Source organism: Eimeria maxima, genomic scaffold (assembly GCF_000499605.1).
Source record: "Eimeria maxima Weybridge genomic scaffold, Emw_scaff127, whole genome shotgun sequence".
In the NCBI taxonomy this organism is placed as follows: domain Eukaryota; phylum Apicomplexa; class Conoidasida; order Eucoccidiorida; family Eimeriidae; genus Eimeria; species Eimeria maxima.
Window position 1 is genome coordinate 1 of NW_013564267.1, and position 15,983 is coordinate 15,983.

At 50.9% G+C, this 15,983-nt stretch overlaps 3 protein-coding genes across 3 annotated transcripts; 1 reads left to right on the forward strand and 2 right to left on the reverse strand.

The window, feature by feature from the left end:
• Nucleotides 1-145: 145 nt before the first annotated feature.
• EMWEY_00015830 (protein phosphatase 2C, putative) lies at nt 146-2,950 on the reverse strand (the record flags this gene model as incomplete). The annotated part of the gene is made up of 6 exons (XM_013479648.1): nt 146-325; nt 635-803; nt 967-1,069; nt 1,427-1,658; nt 2,187-2,387; nt 2,516-2,950. Coding segments are annotated over 6 exons (1,320 nt in total), but the record flags the coding sequence as incomplete, so codon positions are not given.
• A 2,135-nt stretch (nt 2,951-5,085) lies between these two features.
• Nucleotides 5,086-8,268, reverse strand: EMWEY_00015840 (serine/threonine protein phosphatase, putative; the record flags this gene model as incomplete). Its single annotated transcript, XM_013479649.1, has 8 exons — nt 5,086-5,868; nt 6,035-6,204; nt 6,400-6,553; nt 6,808-6,926; nt 7,038-7,149; nt 7,372-7,527; nt 7,667-7,675; nt 7,762-8,268. The coding sequence occupies 8 exons, from the start codon at nt 8,266-8,268 to the stop codon at nt 5,086-5,088; spliced, it is 2,010 nt and encodes a 669-aa protein (XP_013335103.1).
• A 3,039-nt stretch (nt 8,269-11,307) lies between these two features.
• On the forward strand, nt 11,308-14,508 carry EMWEY_00015850 (hypothetical protein, conserved; the record flags this gene model as incomplete). The annotated part of the gene is made up of 1 exon (XM_013479650.1): nt 11,308-14,508. One exon carries the CDS (start codon nt 11,308-11,310, stop codon nt 14,506-14,508), a length of 3,201 nt encoding a protein of 1,066 aa, XP_013335104.1.
• Nucleotides 14,509-15,983: the final 1,475 nt, after the last annotated feature.

Sequence of the window (15,983 nt, forward strand, 5' to 3'; positions counted from 1 at the left end):
ATATATAATATATATATATATATATGAGCGTATTTCCTGGCGAGTGTACACCCAATGGAAAACGCAGCGGGCAGATCGCCCCTACAGGAGCAAAAGCAGCAGCAGTGTTTGCAGCAACGGGCGCAGCAGGAGCTAAACGCCTTACGAGGAATGCGTCTCTGTCGAAGTGAAGCGTGTATACATGCACAGTGGGATTGGAAATGACTAAGGGTTTCGGCTTTTTAAGTGCAATGTCCCCTAAAGCCCGAGCTGTAGAAAGCCCAAAAGTCCGGTTTTTGCGGGAATCCAAGGAAAGCACCCTCCAAATGCCTTGTATAGACGCCACCTGAGGAAGTCCATTACAAAAGAGAGAGCCACGTAATAGAAAGAAGCAGAGCAAGAGAGGGTGCCACAGGCAGAAAATGAAGTACGCAAAAGCAGTGCAGTCTACACCGCTAAATACGGCAATTATGACCGCCCTTCCAGACTTTTGTGTTTTCGTAGCACAAGTACTTGCCAAACAAGCAGAAATATTTCCATCGAATACTGGAGAAGGCTGCAAGATGCCCAAAAGGAAAACATTTCCAAAACACATGCACCTGCATGCACATTTAGCCCACGCATCTGCTCAGCCTAGAAAGTTGAGCGTGTTTACCTGCCCCCCTGCGGCCTCGATGCGCTTTTTCTCGCATGGAGTATTCGGTTTATGATCTTCTGTCAATCGGACCGCGGCTCCATCTCTGTTGACAGCAAGGGAAAAGGAGGAAAAGCAAAGTTCCTGAGCTCGATGGTACCGATACATGTTCGGCACACATCTGCGGTGTCTGTACACATGAACGCTGTCCGGAGCAACCCTCATCATGTTTAGCCACAGTTTTCGCAATGACTGTGTCAAAAGGTGGCTTCCACCGTAAGCGGCCTGTGCCTATGGAAAGCGCTACAGCAAGGAACTGAGCACCAGCGTACCAACTTGGTGTACAGACGCACCGACAGAGCACAGCGCGCGAGTCGCCTGCATGCGCTGTAATCAGTTTCAGCGCTCCTTCTTCATCTGGGCCGAAGAATATTGCTATGCATGCAGTAGACCCGGCTGTTTCAGAGGGACACATAGAGAAAGCACCATGAAGTGAAATGAAGTGAAATGTGCTCCGCAAAGGAGCCGCCGCCATCCCGTCGGCTAGCAGCAATCAATACATGAAAAGAGTTGCAGGCAAGCGGGAAACACCAGCAAACACGGAAACCGAAACGAAAAACTGCAAAAGGGAAAACATTTATATCCCGCATTCATAGAGGCAAAAGACGCAGATGGCTAGGGAGCAAACGACTCGCACCATTAACAACTACTTCCCGGTTGGCAGTGGAGCAAGAGGCTAACTGCAACGCCGCCCAGGCAGCTTCCTAGGTGTTAGCAGCTAGCTGCCTGGGTAGCTCTTAGGTGAAGCCGCACCGTCTTGGGTGAGGGCGTTGGAGGTGAGGCCTAGGTAATTTTTGTCGGTGATGGAGAAGGCGCTGAAGCAGCTGCGCACGAGGGCCTCCAGCTCTACGGATAACCGCTGCTCCTCCGGCCGCAGTGGTTCGGAAGTTCGGTTCAGCTGCTGTAGCCACTGCATGCTGGACCGCTGGTCCCGCCGCCGCTGGTGCGACTGCTGCCGAGCGGTCGCTTCTTCCTCGCGCTTACGCTGAAACTCCAAACACCACAGGAAGCCTTAAGACGGTCGACGCCCAACTAGCGGCATAATGGGACATAAATCCTGGCAGCTAACTGGTAAGCTGGTTAAACAGCTGGACTATCTAAATATCTGGAGCCGTCCTAACCTGCACAGTCCTGTAGACCTGGCGGTAGGAACTTAAGAGGTTCTTGTGTAGATGAGCCGCAGCGTAATCTGCACAGCTGGCAATACAAGCCGCACGTACCCCTCGACCCCGCTGTGAACATTTGGGACCACAAAAGCACATCCTGATCTTCAGCCAGCGAACGGGAAAGCAAAGAAACCCTTGCTGCCCGAACGTTCCTCAACTACAAACAACAAAGACCACTAGGTTAGGCACAAGCCAACCAACATATTTTCGTAAACTGCATGTGCACACACACCACCCATGCACCTTTTGCCGCGTACACACCCTCGTATACACGACAATTTATGCAGATGTTGAACGGGCAGGTACTCAAGCAGATGCACATGCAAGTGGATGCATATGCTCTATACTCCGGAGTTGCAAAGCACGCTTGAGCGAAGTCGCAGTGGCGATAGGCCCTCTCCCATTCCAACCCACTCCGTTCCAGCATGTCCGTCGTAAATAGCCGAGAAATAACAGAGGCCCTCAGCGCTTCCGGCGAAGAAGCCCAGAGGGAGGCCTGCCCGTGTGATGTATCGGTCTTCGCATGTGTCTTTGCCTTCTGTCGAGCCCTACAGGACAGAGGACAAGTGTAGCCCTAAAGGCGGCATTTGTAATGTACAATACAGAGCAGCGAAATCAGGCAGCTTCACTAATTGGTATACATGTGTATATGTTGAATATGACAGGAGTTGTTCACCTTCTTCTGCGCTGTCGCCGCGTCGAGGTCCTCCTCCAGATCCAACATAAAATCGGATTCATCGTCAGCCACATCACCTTCAGCTTCTTCTTCTGACTTCTCTATTTGGTCCTCTTGAAACATTCCATCGTCTTGGGGGGCACCTCCTGTCTGGTCTTCGTGGTCTGCCGGGTCTGGTTCGCCGGCCACAGTTATTTCAGCTGCAGCGGTTTGCTGCTGTTGTACGGGCAGCAAAATGTTCCTTTCTGCGTGGAAATAGACCTTTTCACTCGGATTGCACAGCCAACCACTCGCCGTGTGGGCGAACCACTCCTCCCCATCCGCTTGCGACCAGCCCAGCCGTTCAAGCTCAGCCGTCTGTTTGCGCAGGGTTTCCCCTCCTCCTCCTGTCTCTCCCCATGGGAAAAACGGAGGTAATGCGCTTTCTGACTCCATGATAAAATATAGCTAGACCAACTGGGCACCTTCAGCACACAGTTTCGCCCCGCCAACGGGGAACCCCGCCCAGCCCGACAACTTAGGTGTGTATACACCAGAAGATGAGACACCTGTTGTACCCCTAAACTACTTGTTGTATAGTAACCCTTTAATTTCACTACCTTTGAGAACAAGTTAACCGTGAATGCAGAAGTGTGCAACGCAGTAATACTCCGCGTGATCCGTGGCACGTATCCCTCAACTCCCAACTGGATTTTGTCTCAAAAGCCTGCAGAAGGAGGACAGGCCATATTAAAAACACTCAAAACCTCCAAAAGCTATGTAGATTTGGGGATTCCATCTGTACAATACACGGAAAGACCGCCGCATAGCAGGGAAACCAGATACAGAAACATCAGCTGGGCACTCGCCTCCAAATCCAGTGACAGCAGGAAACACAGTGTTAAGAAGGCTGTAAAGCAGCAAAAATCAGTTAAAGAACACTTTCAATGCTCTATGCTCTTCGCTTGCCTACCTACCGAATGCTTGAGGAGTTTGGTCCCGCCAGTCCCGTTTTGGCGGCCCCGTGCAAATGAGGGCCCCGGCGATGAGAAGATGAAGAATATCTACGAGTTGAACAGAAGATAACAAAACTTTTCCGCCATGTTTTGTCAATTCAAGTGTAGCCTTTTCCCCCTTTGGTAATTGTTTTGTTATCTCGACTACGTGCAGCCTACGCAGCAAGTTTCCTTTATTGATGGGGCACGACGGACGAAGACGTTCCCACCCTCTGACTGTTTTGCATCTCGGCATAATACAATTTACCCGGAGGTCTGGCACAGCTTGCTAATGTTGCATGCATGCTGCAAAGGTGTACCCCAGATGAGTCAATGCAAATGTCAATGAGTCAATACACTCATCGCTCCCCGCTGCGTCGTAGCCTAGAGAAAGAAAAGTGTTAATGGAATACGAAATGCTTCAGGATACGTATCGCCACATTCCACACAAGGGACTTGCTGACACAGCTGCCGTGAGACGTCCGCCCTGCCATTATGTACCATGTTGTTCAACCCGCACGACCTACCCTCCATGCATTAAAATACTTGGGCTTTTAGGTGTGAATAAGGAAGGAACGGATCTTAAGCACGACATCCACACCAAAGTCTAAATGCTGCTCATTCGCGGTCTGTAACTTATATACCTATATATATAAAAGCAACACACATATTAGTGGAGCAGATATGGTGGAAACATTAAATTCACTTGGGTCCACATATGGGGTCGGCTTCCTGAAAGCAACTAATGTGCCTCTTCACGTTTGGAGAGTTTCTTCAGCTAACTCTGCAAGGCTTCGCGCCTGTGCTATCCCGGAGGTAAAGGCACTATAGGTGCCTAGTGCCGGACTTATCGACAAGTACTTCAAATTCCAAATGAATCCTTTTATTTCTAGGCGGAATGGGGCTGCCCAGCAACAACACGTTGACAAAGGCTTTTCAATCCCGTCAGCCGAAGGCTGAAGGAAGTTGAACTCGTCTGCCTCCAGCCGTCACCTGTAGGGCGGGGAAGACGCAACTACGACTTCGGATGTTTCACAAAAAAACCAGGTCTCCCTGCAGTTCCCTGTCTGAGAGCCTTCCGCGGAGCTACACTACGTCGGCTTCAACGCAGCAACGCCGCATTCCCGATGCCAACAAAGTTATACCTGCCAGCGCCACCTGTCCTGCTTTCCTGCGTGATTGAGGAAGTTAGCTGATGCCCTCAGAAGAAGCAGCACTTCTCAAACCCAATAGATCAAGCGCGCGTGTACAACAAATAAAAACAACGGGATGCTCCTACTGTTTCCATGCAGGGGTCCCACGCTGGGTCTTGCCGCACTTGTCACCGTTGGAACTAGATAGGAGCAGACAGATGGGCGTCTCTTTCCCATTCTTGCTATCCTGGGATGCTGAACGTTGCGCACCTTCCCGCAGAAATCTCCCCACGTAGTGCAGCATTGCGCTGCAAGCGCTGCCGACACCACCACTACCTTTAGCACTCTGTGGAGCCATCACAGGGTGTCGTTGCTGCCGCCTTGAAGCAATCCTGTCCACCTCAAGTCATCCATCCCATTCTAGGACTGGAAAGGCGACGAAAGTATATAAAAGGAGTGCGCACTAGACAAGAGGCATCTCTTCTTGGTCCTTTTGCCTACGTAGTTCACAGAGCCGAGCAGCCTCTACCACTGGCAAAGACCCCACAGACAGCCCCGTTTCTCTAGTGCTCAGTTCAACCTCTCGTCCCACCGATACAGACCGCACAGATCCAACGACGGAAGGCGCTTCATGGGGGTCAAGAGGAACTTCCCGGTGTCTCCGAAGTGCCCAGAAGGGCAGGGAATAACGACGTACTTGAGGAACTGTCCACGCCTTGAGGTTGCAGAAGAAACGCCCGCAGCAAACGAATCCCAAAACAATAAACAAAATGAGGAACAAAACAACCATCACATGCCCCCACAGCGGAACGTCCTCCGTGGGCCATGTTGAACCCGTCAGCTCCTGAGGAATCGGTTCACGGCCGATCGGAGGGTATGCAAAAGCGCCACCATTCGGTTTTAGTGGTCGTCCTGCGGCTCCCGGTACGCTTGCAAATCTAGCATGTTTTGCTGTCTGCTGCATTCGGCTGGCCTTCTTCGAGCGGCGGGTTGAGTGATGTATTACTTCTCCCGTATTCGCATCAATGTACAATAACCTCATCTCCTTTGCAGTCAAATTAATGAGCGCAAAGCCACTTGTTGTCCGCTGAAATGCACAATTCGAGCTACGGCACAGTTCCACGTCTTCTTTGCACTTGTGCAGCAAACTTGGTGTGCAACAAGTGGGAAACTCGCGGTGTAGCTTGGATCCGGACCCGCTGATGACCTGCGCGATAGGTCCACCTACGCTTTCAGGCCCATCAAGCTGCATCCCAGAGGCAAAGGCAAAAGCATACCGGTACAGTGGATGCTGCTTCTGCTAGCACTCTTGGCGAATACATCGAACGGGGGCTCCACGCGATCCACGTAGAGGATCATCAGCTGTCTTCACTCTGCGGCAGGAGTGCAACACCAATTCAACAGCCACTTACCTCGAAATACGACAGCAAATGTTCATGTCCAGCGAAGACCGCATCCACGCCATACCGCAGATACAGCGGCAATAGCAAGTCCTGGAAGGACTTGATATTTCTACAAAGAGTACCGTCGGTAAACAGTGGATGATGTTGATGAACAAATATCCAGTCAGCTTCTGCAGCGCCTGCAACAAGATGAGAAGCGCAAACTCCTCCTAAATGAAGCACCCAGCCCCAAAAGAGAAGGCAATCGCATGATTCCATTTGGATCCAAACAGACAATTACCGTGGGGATATTCCTCAGTTTTCCACGCTACACTAATATGCCTTTATCTGTCATAATTTGTGTGGTATTTGACTCCCAGAAATAGTTTCCGCACCCGATTGGAGGACAGCCTCTAGAAATACCAGCTGTTTGCGAGCGGTATCATGCGAAGACAACAAAATGTTCGAATCCAAATGGATATTCACAACGATCACAGAGTCGCCACGAGCGCGACCCCCCTCTCCAGATCCCCTGGCTACCGGCTGTATCTGCGATGTACAGAACACCAGTGCAGCACACTGAAATGCAAGACGAAATTTCAGCAATGAAACTTCATTGGGAAAGGAAGGATCGCTCAATGTACTACATAACACCGCTAGGCGCAATATGGCAGTCGCATGTGACAGCCCTGCAGCAAAATGCCGCAAAAAAATTCACTGTTAAGTTGCTAAGATGCAGTGTCCGCAGCTCTTGGGTGTTTCAGGATGGTACCGGTGATACTGTCTCAGCACCTGAGCCTCACCTCCTGTAGCTGCCTGACGTTCGAGACAAGGGGGAATGCGGAAAGATCGGGATGCACATTTTTGTAAACAAATCGCGAAAAGTACCAAGGATTGGGGAACCGCCAGCGCACTTGTGCAGCTGCAGCACACACCATATTGAGAGCTAATGCTGTTAAATGCAGCAAACGAAAATAACCGAGCGTGGACTACGGCTGTCGCACAAGGGTGGAATATGCTTCCTTTGTCTCACAGTTCCAGTCTTGCGGTTGCTTGCACGTAGTACAAGACGAAAAGTACCGTCGAATCTGTGCCTCTGGGAACAGCTTGTAGTCGTGATTCCCAAATACGGGAAAAAAAGCCACCTAGTGATGCAGCAAAGCGCACGCACAGATTGAAAAGTGAATAAAAGGAAGCCAAACCGCTCGAAAGGAAGCAACGTGCGCCTGAGCATCTGTAAACACTATGACCAGAAGCCCATCTAAGAAACTAATGGTTGAAAACACCTTGATGGAATCCCACCAAAAACGATTATAGTATCGCCAGTTTGACGATGCAGCGGACTGCATCAACTCTGCTCAACGCACTCGTTGCAAAGCAGGATGCCCAAAGGGAATCTCAAAATGAGAAGTGAACTTCGGGTCTTCAGTACTGCTGACTCCCCAGGGGTAGAAGTTGTCTCCCAGCAGTGAGACAAACGAAACTGGAACGACCGAACAAACTTCTGCCATCGCCGCCACCACCTGAGAAGCAAAGGCACAACGGCACGTATCCATACACCCTAAATAAAACGTTTCAAAAGCCTGCAGGCGTCAGAGCAAGGGAATCTGCCTCCCTGTTCCAAAGCTACTTGTAACAACACACTTTATCCACTATCCTCACCTCCTCAGTCTGCAGGACAAAACGCAATGCTAATATGCTCCTCATCCTACCTATGTGAGGTGACAACAGCCCATTCTGCACCCACACCAACTGACCCGATTCAAAGCAGTAGACAGTTCTCCTGTGTCGCCGACAGCCACGAAGTAAACCCCCCGTGAACCGTCATGAGCACTTTCCCAGGCCTCGGGCCCATCACATGCGCCTGTACCCGGTGCAACTGTGCTCTCCTTGACGCATCTGAGGGAATCCAGAGAATTCAGCCAAAGGGAAGGAGGGTCCGCATCAGGTAAATTGCCCACATCTTCCCCCTCGCGACGACGCAGGCGAGGGTACCCTGCTGCTGGTTCTGGGAGTACAGCAGCTGCCGTGCTTGTGGCTGCCGCTCGTTCCTCTGTTCTTGCTATGGTTGGTTCTGATTCTGCTGCACCACTTAAGTCCTGTGCACCCGGAAGTCTAAAGCCTCCGTGTCTCTGACCTTCGCCGCTGGGCACTTCAGAGGGGTGACCTGAAAATAGGTTAATGGGGGTTGTCTCTGCACGCGATTGCGTTGCCAGATGGATAAATAGACTCCACGCAAGGGTGCAAACTGCGAGGTGAGCCATTTCTGCCTGCACCCGGGCGCAATTCTCTCCAGGGTTGCAAGCGGTAAGTGAACCGCTTGTGCATATGCCTGTGGGGGTCTGTTCTCGTCGTTCGATTTCTGGACGATTTCACGTCAGAATTGCTGCATTAAAATTGCAAACCTGATATTTTTCGACAGACTATGGAATCAATTTCGAGGACAGTTAACGCCTGTGGGGCCCAAGACGGTTCAACCCGCCAGACGGCGAAAACATGCTTCATTAATACAGCTGTCGGCGAGACACCTCCTGCTTACTTACTAAACTGTACAAGTCCGACGAAGTCGCTAAATGCTTTGCTTCTCTAGGCCTATAGACGGGGAAAGGGGCTGGAGACTAACTGAACCCCTGCCCCGCCCCGGTCCACAGTGGAGAAACCGACCCGTTGGCGTTGCCGCAGGCTTTTCGGGGATCAAAGGGCCTAAGGATGGCATCAAATGCTCAACTAAAGAACGAACGTTTGGTACTTTCAGACTCGTATTCAAGCCCAAAATGTAAACAAGCACTCATCATCCTGTAGCGCACGAGCTAGCGTCAGCTTGATCGCAGCCTCACTGCCCAGGTCCTACTACACGGGCATCCCGTTTAGCAAGCTGCTCCTGTTCCACTATTATAGTTTTGCCATTTGTAGTATGCTTCAACATAGCAATGGCACCGTTGGATCCATCGTTCGCCCACGCGGTTTGATGCCACGTCCATACAGTGTTGCGCTGCAGGGCTTCAAAAGACACAAGCGAAGAGGAAGGTTAAGCTCAAGAGGACCGATTTTCCAACAGATGTGACAAACTGGCCAGCAAGTAAACGAGCCATGGTGCTTGCTGTGTGCGGGTGAATCTCCTAGCGGTGTTTTTGTGCGTGGTGTAGCTGAGTCTGTCCGGCGTTAGCAAGACTGTCTAAGGTGGGCGCATGAACCCTTACCTGGCCCTAGTGGACAAAAGACACGCAAGCAAAAGCTCCCAACATTTGTCTATAGTCTTCATACATTTCGCCAAAAAATGTCATTTAAATTTGTGTGCGGGGCAGTCTCCAACCTTGCCTGCAACCAAGGGCGTTGCAGCTTGTAGTAGCCCTCGTCCTCTCCGGCAGCTCCAGGTTCTTGGGCCGATGCCCTATGGCAAAGTGGAGACTAAGAGAGAGGTCAGATGGCTTCAATGACCTTTCATCTTTACTTTGGTCCTGTTGCAACCTAAATTTCGGACAGCAACCAGGACCCCTGGTACAGATTTGCTGATTAGGGTTGCTTGTCGTACCAGAAGCCGGAGTTGAGGTGCTGCAGGGTCAAACACTTACAACAAGAGCTCACCAAACCTCCCCTGCAGTACTCAGCCATCGTGGACAGAGCAGCGCAAGGGGTCTGGTACTGGGGCGGCAGGAGTCGACGTGGCATGTGCTGCAGTGCACCTGCTGTAGTAGTGCAGGGCAGCCAGCCGTTCTGTCACAGTCAATCCCCCCTTTTCAGCCTGCAGTAACACTCTAGACAATTGTTAAACACCTGCCTGACCGTCATTGCGCAGCCTGCAACTGCGAGGCAATGCAAACAGTAACTTTGTGTAGTCCTGGCTATATCTTTCCCCATCCTCTTTGCCAAGTAGCGCACCTCCCCATGATCAATTAAGCTCAGAAAGAGATTTGTGGACGAAAGGGAGGACTTCGTCGCTCATAGCGTGGCCGATGCGGGCACGTCTCTCTGGCGCTGGCGCATGAACGCAGCAGCCTACCGACACCCATGCAACCGTCTTCAACAGTTGTCTATACTGTTATTGCATATAGCCAAGAAAGAATGTTTGTGCTTGCATGTGGGGCTGTCCAATAGCACGCTAAGTTGCAACTCGTGTCCGGCCGTCTGCGGCTGCAGGCGTTTGGGCCGCTGTAACCAGCGCACCTGGAGACTGAGGAAGGTAATCTGATGTTCCGGAACTCTTAGCTTAAGGATTTTGACTCAACTTCAGTTCGCAATAGTTCTTGGGTAAGATCGAAGAAGTCAGACAACTCGTCCTCCGTGGCGACCCCATCTTCATGCAGGCAAAGCCAAGCCCTTTTTGCCGCACGTTGTAACAAGGCATGCAGTTGTTGAACATTTACTTGAAGATTAGTCTCTAGCCCGAACAAGAGTAGAATTGCTTTGCACCAACTTCTAGTATGCTATTTTGCGCGCAAGGCCCGCTACAATTGAACTTGTTCCAAAGAGCAAATCCACCTCCTCTGATGATTTTTGCACAGCAAATGCTTCCAGTCCAAGTTTATGCAACTTTTGGCCAAACCACCAACTAAACCTGGCCAGGTGTGAGGTTTGCTAGATACTCGTGGGGAACTCGTGCGGGCACCCTAATATGGTGTTGCCTGAATGGACTTCAGTACAATTTATTCGATCCCGCAGTACGGAAACACCTTTGCCCGACTACCTAAATAGAAGCCTGCATTTATTTAGCACTGTGGCACTCAGGTAGGGCAAATTTACAGAAGGAAGCTGTGCCAGCAGGACAGTTTCTGGCCAGAGAAAGGCCTGGGACAGGTGGGTCTTCGTATTATTTTTTGCAGTTGTTCTACAAAACACCAACTCCAAGATGTCGACAGGAATGCAAATCACTCATTTAATATACAGAACAAATTTTCCGAACTATTACCTGGCATAATCAGGTTATTCGTTCCAGAAAGGCGTTCGTCCCGGAGTTGCCACCAGTGATCGTCGCTGATCGTCCCTGTACACGGGGAACCTCAACCGATCGCTTCCCACGCGGGGTACCACTGCAGAGCAAATCCATCAGAGGGGCCGAGCTTTCACTGCACTCATTATGTGAATCAGGTTGTTTTTCTTTTATATTTTTGGCGGTGTACAGTGGACGGCCAGGTTAGGGCACCTACTATCTGGTGAACTGCTGTAGCTCCGGTGTGCTGCAGTTCCCGTCCGCGTGGGGCGGCTCAAAGAAATATCCAGCGAGGCCTTTACACACTGGCCTTAAAATCATGCGAATACACTCAGGAACTAGTCGTCTTCGCTCGAACTAGATTTATAGGAAAACAATGAAAGGGCAGCAGTCCCCCGCTCCCCCTTCAGCCGGGGTGGCACAAGAAAAAACAGTTAACTCAACAGCTTCAGATGTTATGCTATCTTTGGAAGCAGCTCAGACTGCCGCCAATATAGATGTTGGAGTTTCGCTCTACAATGTTCCTCAGGCGAGCGTGCATGATCTGCGCCGGTGTGCACCCACCAGCCGGACGTGCATTACGATCGCGGTCATCACTTTTACGGCTGTGGCGTTCCTCATCTCCGCCTGTGCGCGGCACTTAAAATTACACCTGGATCTGTCTGCAACGAACCAAACTAGGCATCTTGCCGCTGGAACAGGAGGCCCGTGCTATCCGTCGACAGCAGGAGGGTTTCTGGAAACAGTGGACCCCATCGCTTTTTATTATCGTCAAATCCAAGCATTAAGTATCACCCAACAAGATGCAGTACATCTTACACATACAGAAAACAGAATGGTTGGCATTGCGAAGGGGAAGCTAGTGAATTTAAACGCAGAAATCGAAAAACTTCAGCAGCAAATACGGTTTTTGAACGGATCGATTGCCAGGTTACAAGAGCAATTACGTACGACATCAAGGACCTCGATTGGACCTTTACGAATCGAAATGCAAAATGTGCATAGCCTCATCGAAAAGACTAAATTTGATCGGGACAGTCTGGAGTCGCAGCTGCAAGAAAAGCAACGGTTATTAGCAGCTTCCGTCTGGAGCCGGCAACAAGAAGCAGATGCTCTCATCATAAAATCCAGAGATCGTACTGGGAATCTTACTATTGGTGCAGCACGCGCTCTTGCAGCTACAAAAGTTGTTGTTGCGGAAGGAAGTCGAACTCGTGAAGTTCATACCCAAAAGGACCTCCTGGTGATCGAAGCACTATTGAAGAAGACCCTTGCTAATGCAGCGTTCCTTTCTGATGATCTCAAGACGCAGAGACCCTCATCACGGGATTCTGTAGAGAAAGGGAAAGCGCTCCTCCAAGACCTCGATAACTTTGCGATCGCACTCCCTTTCGTAGGGCTACGCGACCATGTCAATGACGTACTCCTTACAAAGGACAGGCTGCGGGGTAGTCTGTCAATGACAGCAGATTCAATTGGCACTGGATATATGGAGCGCGCCCGCGAGGGAAACGCTCCGCAACCGTATAGATCCCAAGGGTCATCTACAATTGTGAGGCGGCATACTATGTCGGGTGAAAATGCGTACCCCCGTCCGTCGTCTCACGGAGCTAATTATGGTACCCTACCACGTGTCATGCGCCATGAGAGTTTCTCCCCAGGTTCTGGGGCTCATGAATCCACTCACGCTCTTCCTGCCACTCTCCGTCCACCACCGAATGTCTCGCTGTCTCGATCGTCGTATGACTTGCGTCCTGGCAATTTGGCCTCAGCCTTTGGTGCACGTGAATCCACTCGCAAGCTCCCTGCCGCTCCCAGTCTACCATTGAATGTCTCACTGTCTCGATCGTTGTCTGACGTGCGTCGTGGCAGTTGGTCCCCAGCTTCTGGGGCTCGTGGATCAACTCACACACTGCCTGCCACTCCCCGTCTACCATCGAGTGTCTCGCTGTCTCGGTCGTCGACCACGCCTGGGCAATATCGACAGCCGCTGCACCAGCCCCAACGCACACTGCCGCAAGGGCATACAACAGCTCTCCCAAAACGTCTTCCACTAGCCGACCCCCCCAAAGGATCAAAGATAACTCCTACCGTTGTCTCCATTCCAGTTGTCTCTTCGCGCGATGTTTCACAGACAGATAACCCGCCCTTGCCTTCGGGGCCTCGAGCGTTCCCACTTTATCGGAACGATGTACCGCAATCAAGTTCCCTTTCATCCCGACCGAAGCCTCTCCCCCCGTCGTCGAAGAAGAGTCCAGGAGTTGAATATATGATGCCATCCAGTGTTGTCACATCGGCGGCAAAGCAGCCAAGCTATCCGTCAGGGTTGTTATCACTTCCCGTCGTCGGCCACAAGAAACATTCTACGCGTTCAACCAGCAATGGACATTCTCCATCTTTGACCCAGGATAGCCCTTCTTCTCCACCACTAGGTCCTGCAGGTGTGCAGCCGGAACGTTCAAGACTGGGTCAATCGCCGATTGATGGTGACCCTTCAACGCCATCTGGCCCTAGTAAGGCGGAACATTTCCCTGGTCCTACAGAGGGTGGTGGTGCGTCGGAAGGGGACGACCTTCAGCCAGATAAAAGAGAAGGCCAGCGTCCAGAACCAGGCGGCGATCAGCAGCAACCAGGGGGTTCGTCTCCGCCACCAGGGGAGCCGTCTTCCGCACTTGGAGGCCAGCCTTCGCCACCTGGCGATGACCCTCCCCCACCAAGTCGACCTCCTTTTACAAAGGGCGAACCTTCTGGCGCTGACGAAACGGATTTGGATAGTGCAGCGCAGGAATTATCCGTAAAACTGGAATTGTTTATCGAGACTGCTGAGCCGGTGGCCTCCGCCAAGCCGGGCGACCCCGTCTTGTCGCTTTATGGAGAAGTGCTGCTCAAAGATGGTCTCCAGCTCCTTCGACAATCCGACCAACTCATTTCTGCCTTTCCTCCGGTGCAGGAGAGTGGGGTCAAGCAGGAGCTTGTTCAGCAGAGAGAACAGTGTGTAAGCCTGTGTCGCACCCTCAGCGAATCCTTGGCGCCGTTGTGGGCGACTAGCCTGCGTTCAAAATTGGCAGTTCTGGAGGACGTTACACGACAGTCGGCTGATCAACGGACACACTCTCCTACAGACCTGCCAAATGGTGATTATGTGCAATTGCTGGAAAAGATTCAATCTCTTGTGCAAGAATCACGGGAAGCAATTGCTGATTTTGCTTTTTTAAATGCGCCTCCTGTACAGTCTTCGCAAGTTTCAGCTCTTCTTAGCAGCATCGAAGGAGCGATTACTGAAGCACGAGCAGAAGTGCACAACGGAGTAAAGTTTTGTGCGGTGGAGTGGAAAGCGGCGCTTGAGCACGATGCAGAAACGGCAAGTACTGAATCATTGCGTGGCGCCCACGGACCTGTGGAAGCCCCCAGTCTACCTTTCAAGGAAGATCAATCACAACAAAGGCCTCCGGCAGGTTTTTTAGAGGAAGTAGATCTTCTTGTCTCCCGGGTGGAGCAACTAGTAGTTTGCCAACAAGAACTTGATGCCTTACGAGCGATTCTCACATCGAGACGGAGCGGCAGCAGCAAGACTTAACCTTCCTCGCGTCTGCACATATATTATGCGGCGTGGCCTTGTGCAGCGAGTCCAGCTTGTCGGGGGCGTAGTAGTGGAAACTCAGTAGGAGAGTAGGGCACTTGCGAGATGGTTGTGATTCCGTTGCAAAGCCGATCGATGAGGGTCCTCCCGTTTCTTGGAGTACGCCTCCCGTTGATGTACTCTAATGTGCGGTTTTATCTAGTTATTATATCGCGGATGGTGCACTGGTGTGGGTTTTTATCTAGTTATTATCTCGACCCTTGGCCCTTTCAAGTATGTAGAGAAATTTATTCGTTGTCACACTTGGCATGTCATCTCATGCAGTGATTCCTTGAATCAAAGCAGTTCATGGTGCCGTTTTGTTTCAGCGGAGCTGCGTCCCAAGCATCCAATGGTTTCCACTTCTGTGGCAGTTGGTGCATGTGAGGCATTTGAAGCGCAGCATCACAACCATCTGCATAGCTGGCGCCACTGATACCCACAAGGATTTGCACGTTCTAGAAGCAAAGAAGTTATTCCCATTAGTTGTATCAGTCCAAACGTGCGAGGATGCTTTGCATTCCTGGTGAATTCTTTGTTAAGAACCGGAGGTTTGCTTACGGCTCCTTGCTTCTTGAAATTTGCCTTTTCAAACTGAATGATATCTCTACATGTGTCGGATGCTTAAAAACAGATGATTTAATACTAATCCTTCCAAATGAAAAATACATCAATATTACAGAGAATCCGCAACAGCCACACGTAGACGGAGATTGCGCCTTTTGCTGCTTACCGGTTCCTCGAAACGTGTAGAGGTGAGTCAATACGAAAGTTCAGTCTTCACAGTTGAGAGATATAGAATATTGAATGATTCTGGTTGGTGAACTGATTGACCTGGTTTGAGGCAAAAACGTGCCAAACTTAAGTGTAGCATGCGTTTTCTTCCCAAGAGCGCATATGTGGGGCTGTAGGACCATTCCTAACAGAGATAGCAAATTTATTTTGTGCTGCCTCATCGACACCTCCGAAAGCCTACGATCCATATTGCTGGTTTTTGTGGCGACTTTGGGTTGCTCGTGCCAGAGTGCAGGAGAGCATGTTATGGCCAGTCGTACACCAAGTAGCCCACTAGCATTCAGTAAAGCTGGTCTACCTGCCGGTAGCATATTCACTAGGGCCGATGTTGAGCCACAACTGCACTATGGGACCGGTGCAGCAAGGTAGTTCTAACAGCACCTACTCCGTCACTGCGAAAGAAGCATGTGAAGGAGCCTGACTGCGAAGCAACCAAGTACCTGAACGGTACTATGAATGTACTTCATACCCTTCTACAAACGCGGCACGCGAAAGAGAAATCGGTTCTAAGAAGAACGAGTTCCGATTACTAGTGGTAAGCAAAAATGCATATGGCGTGTTGAGTGGCCTTGGACCGAAGTGGTTGGCAAAGCATACCAGCTACGGCACTCTGCACTATATTTTTCTTAGGCGCTCGA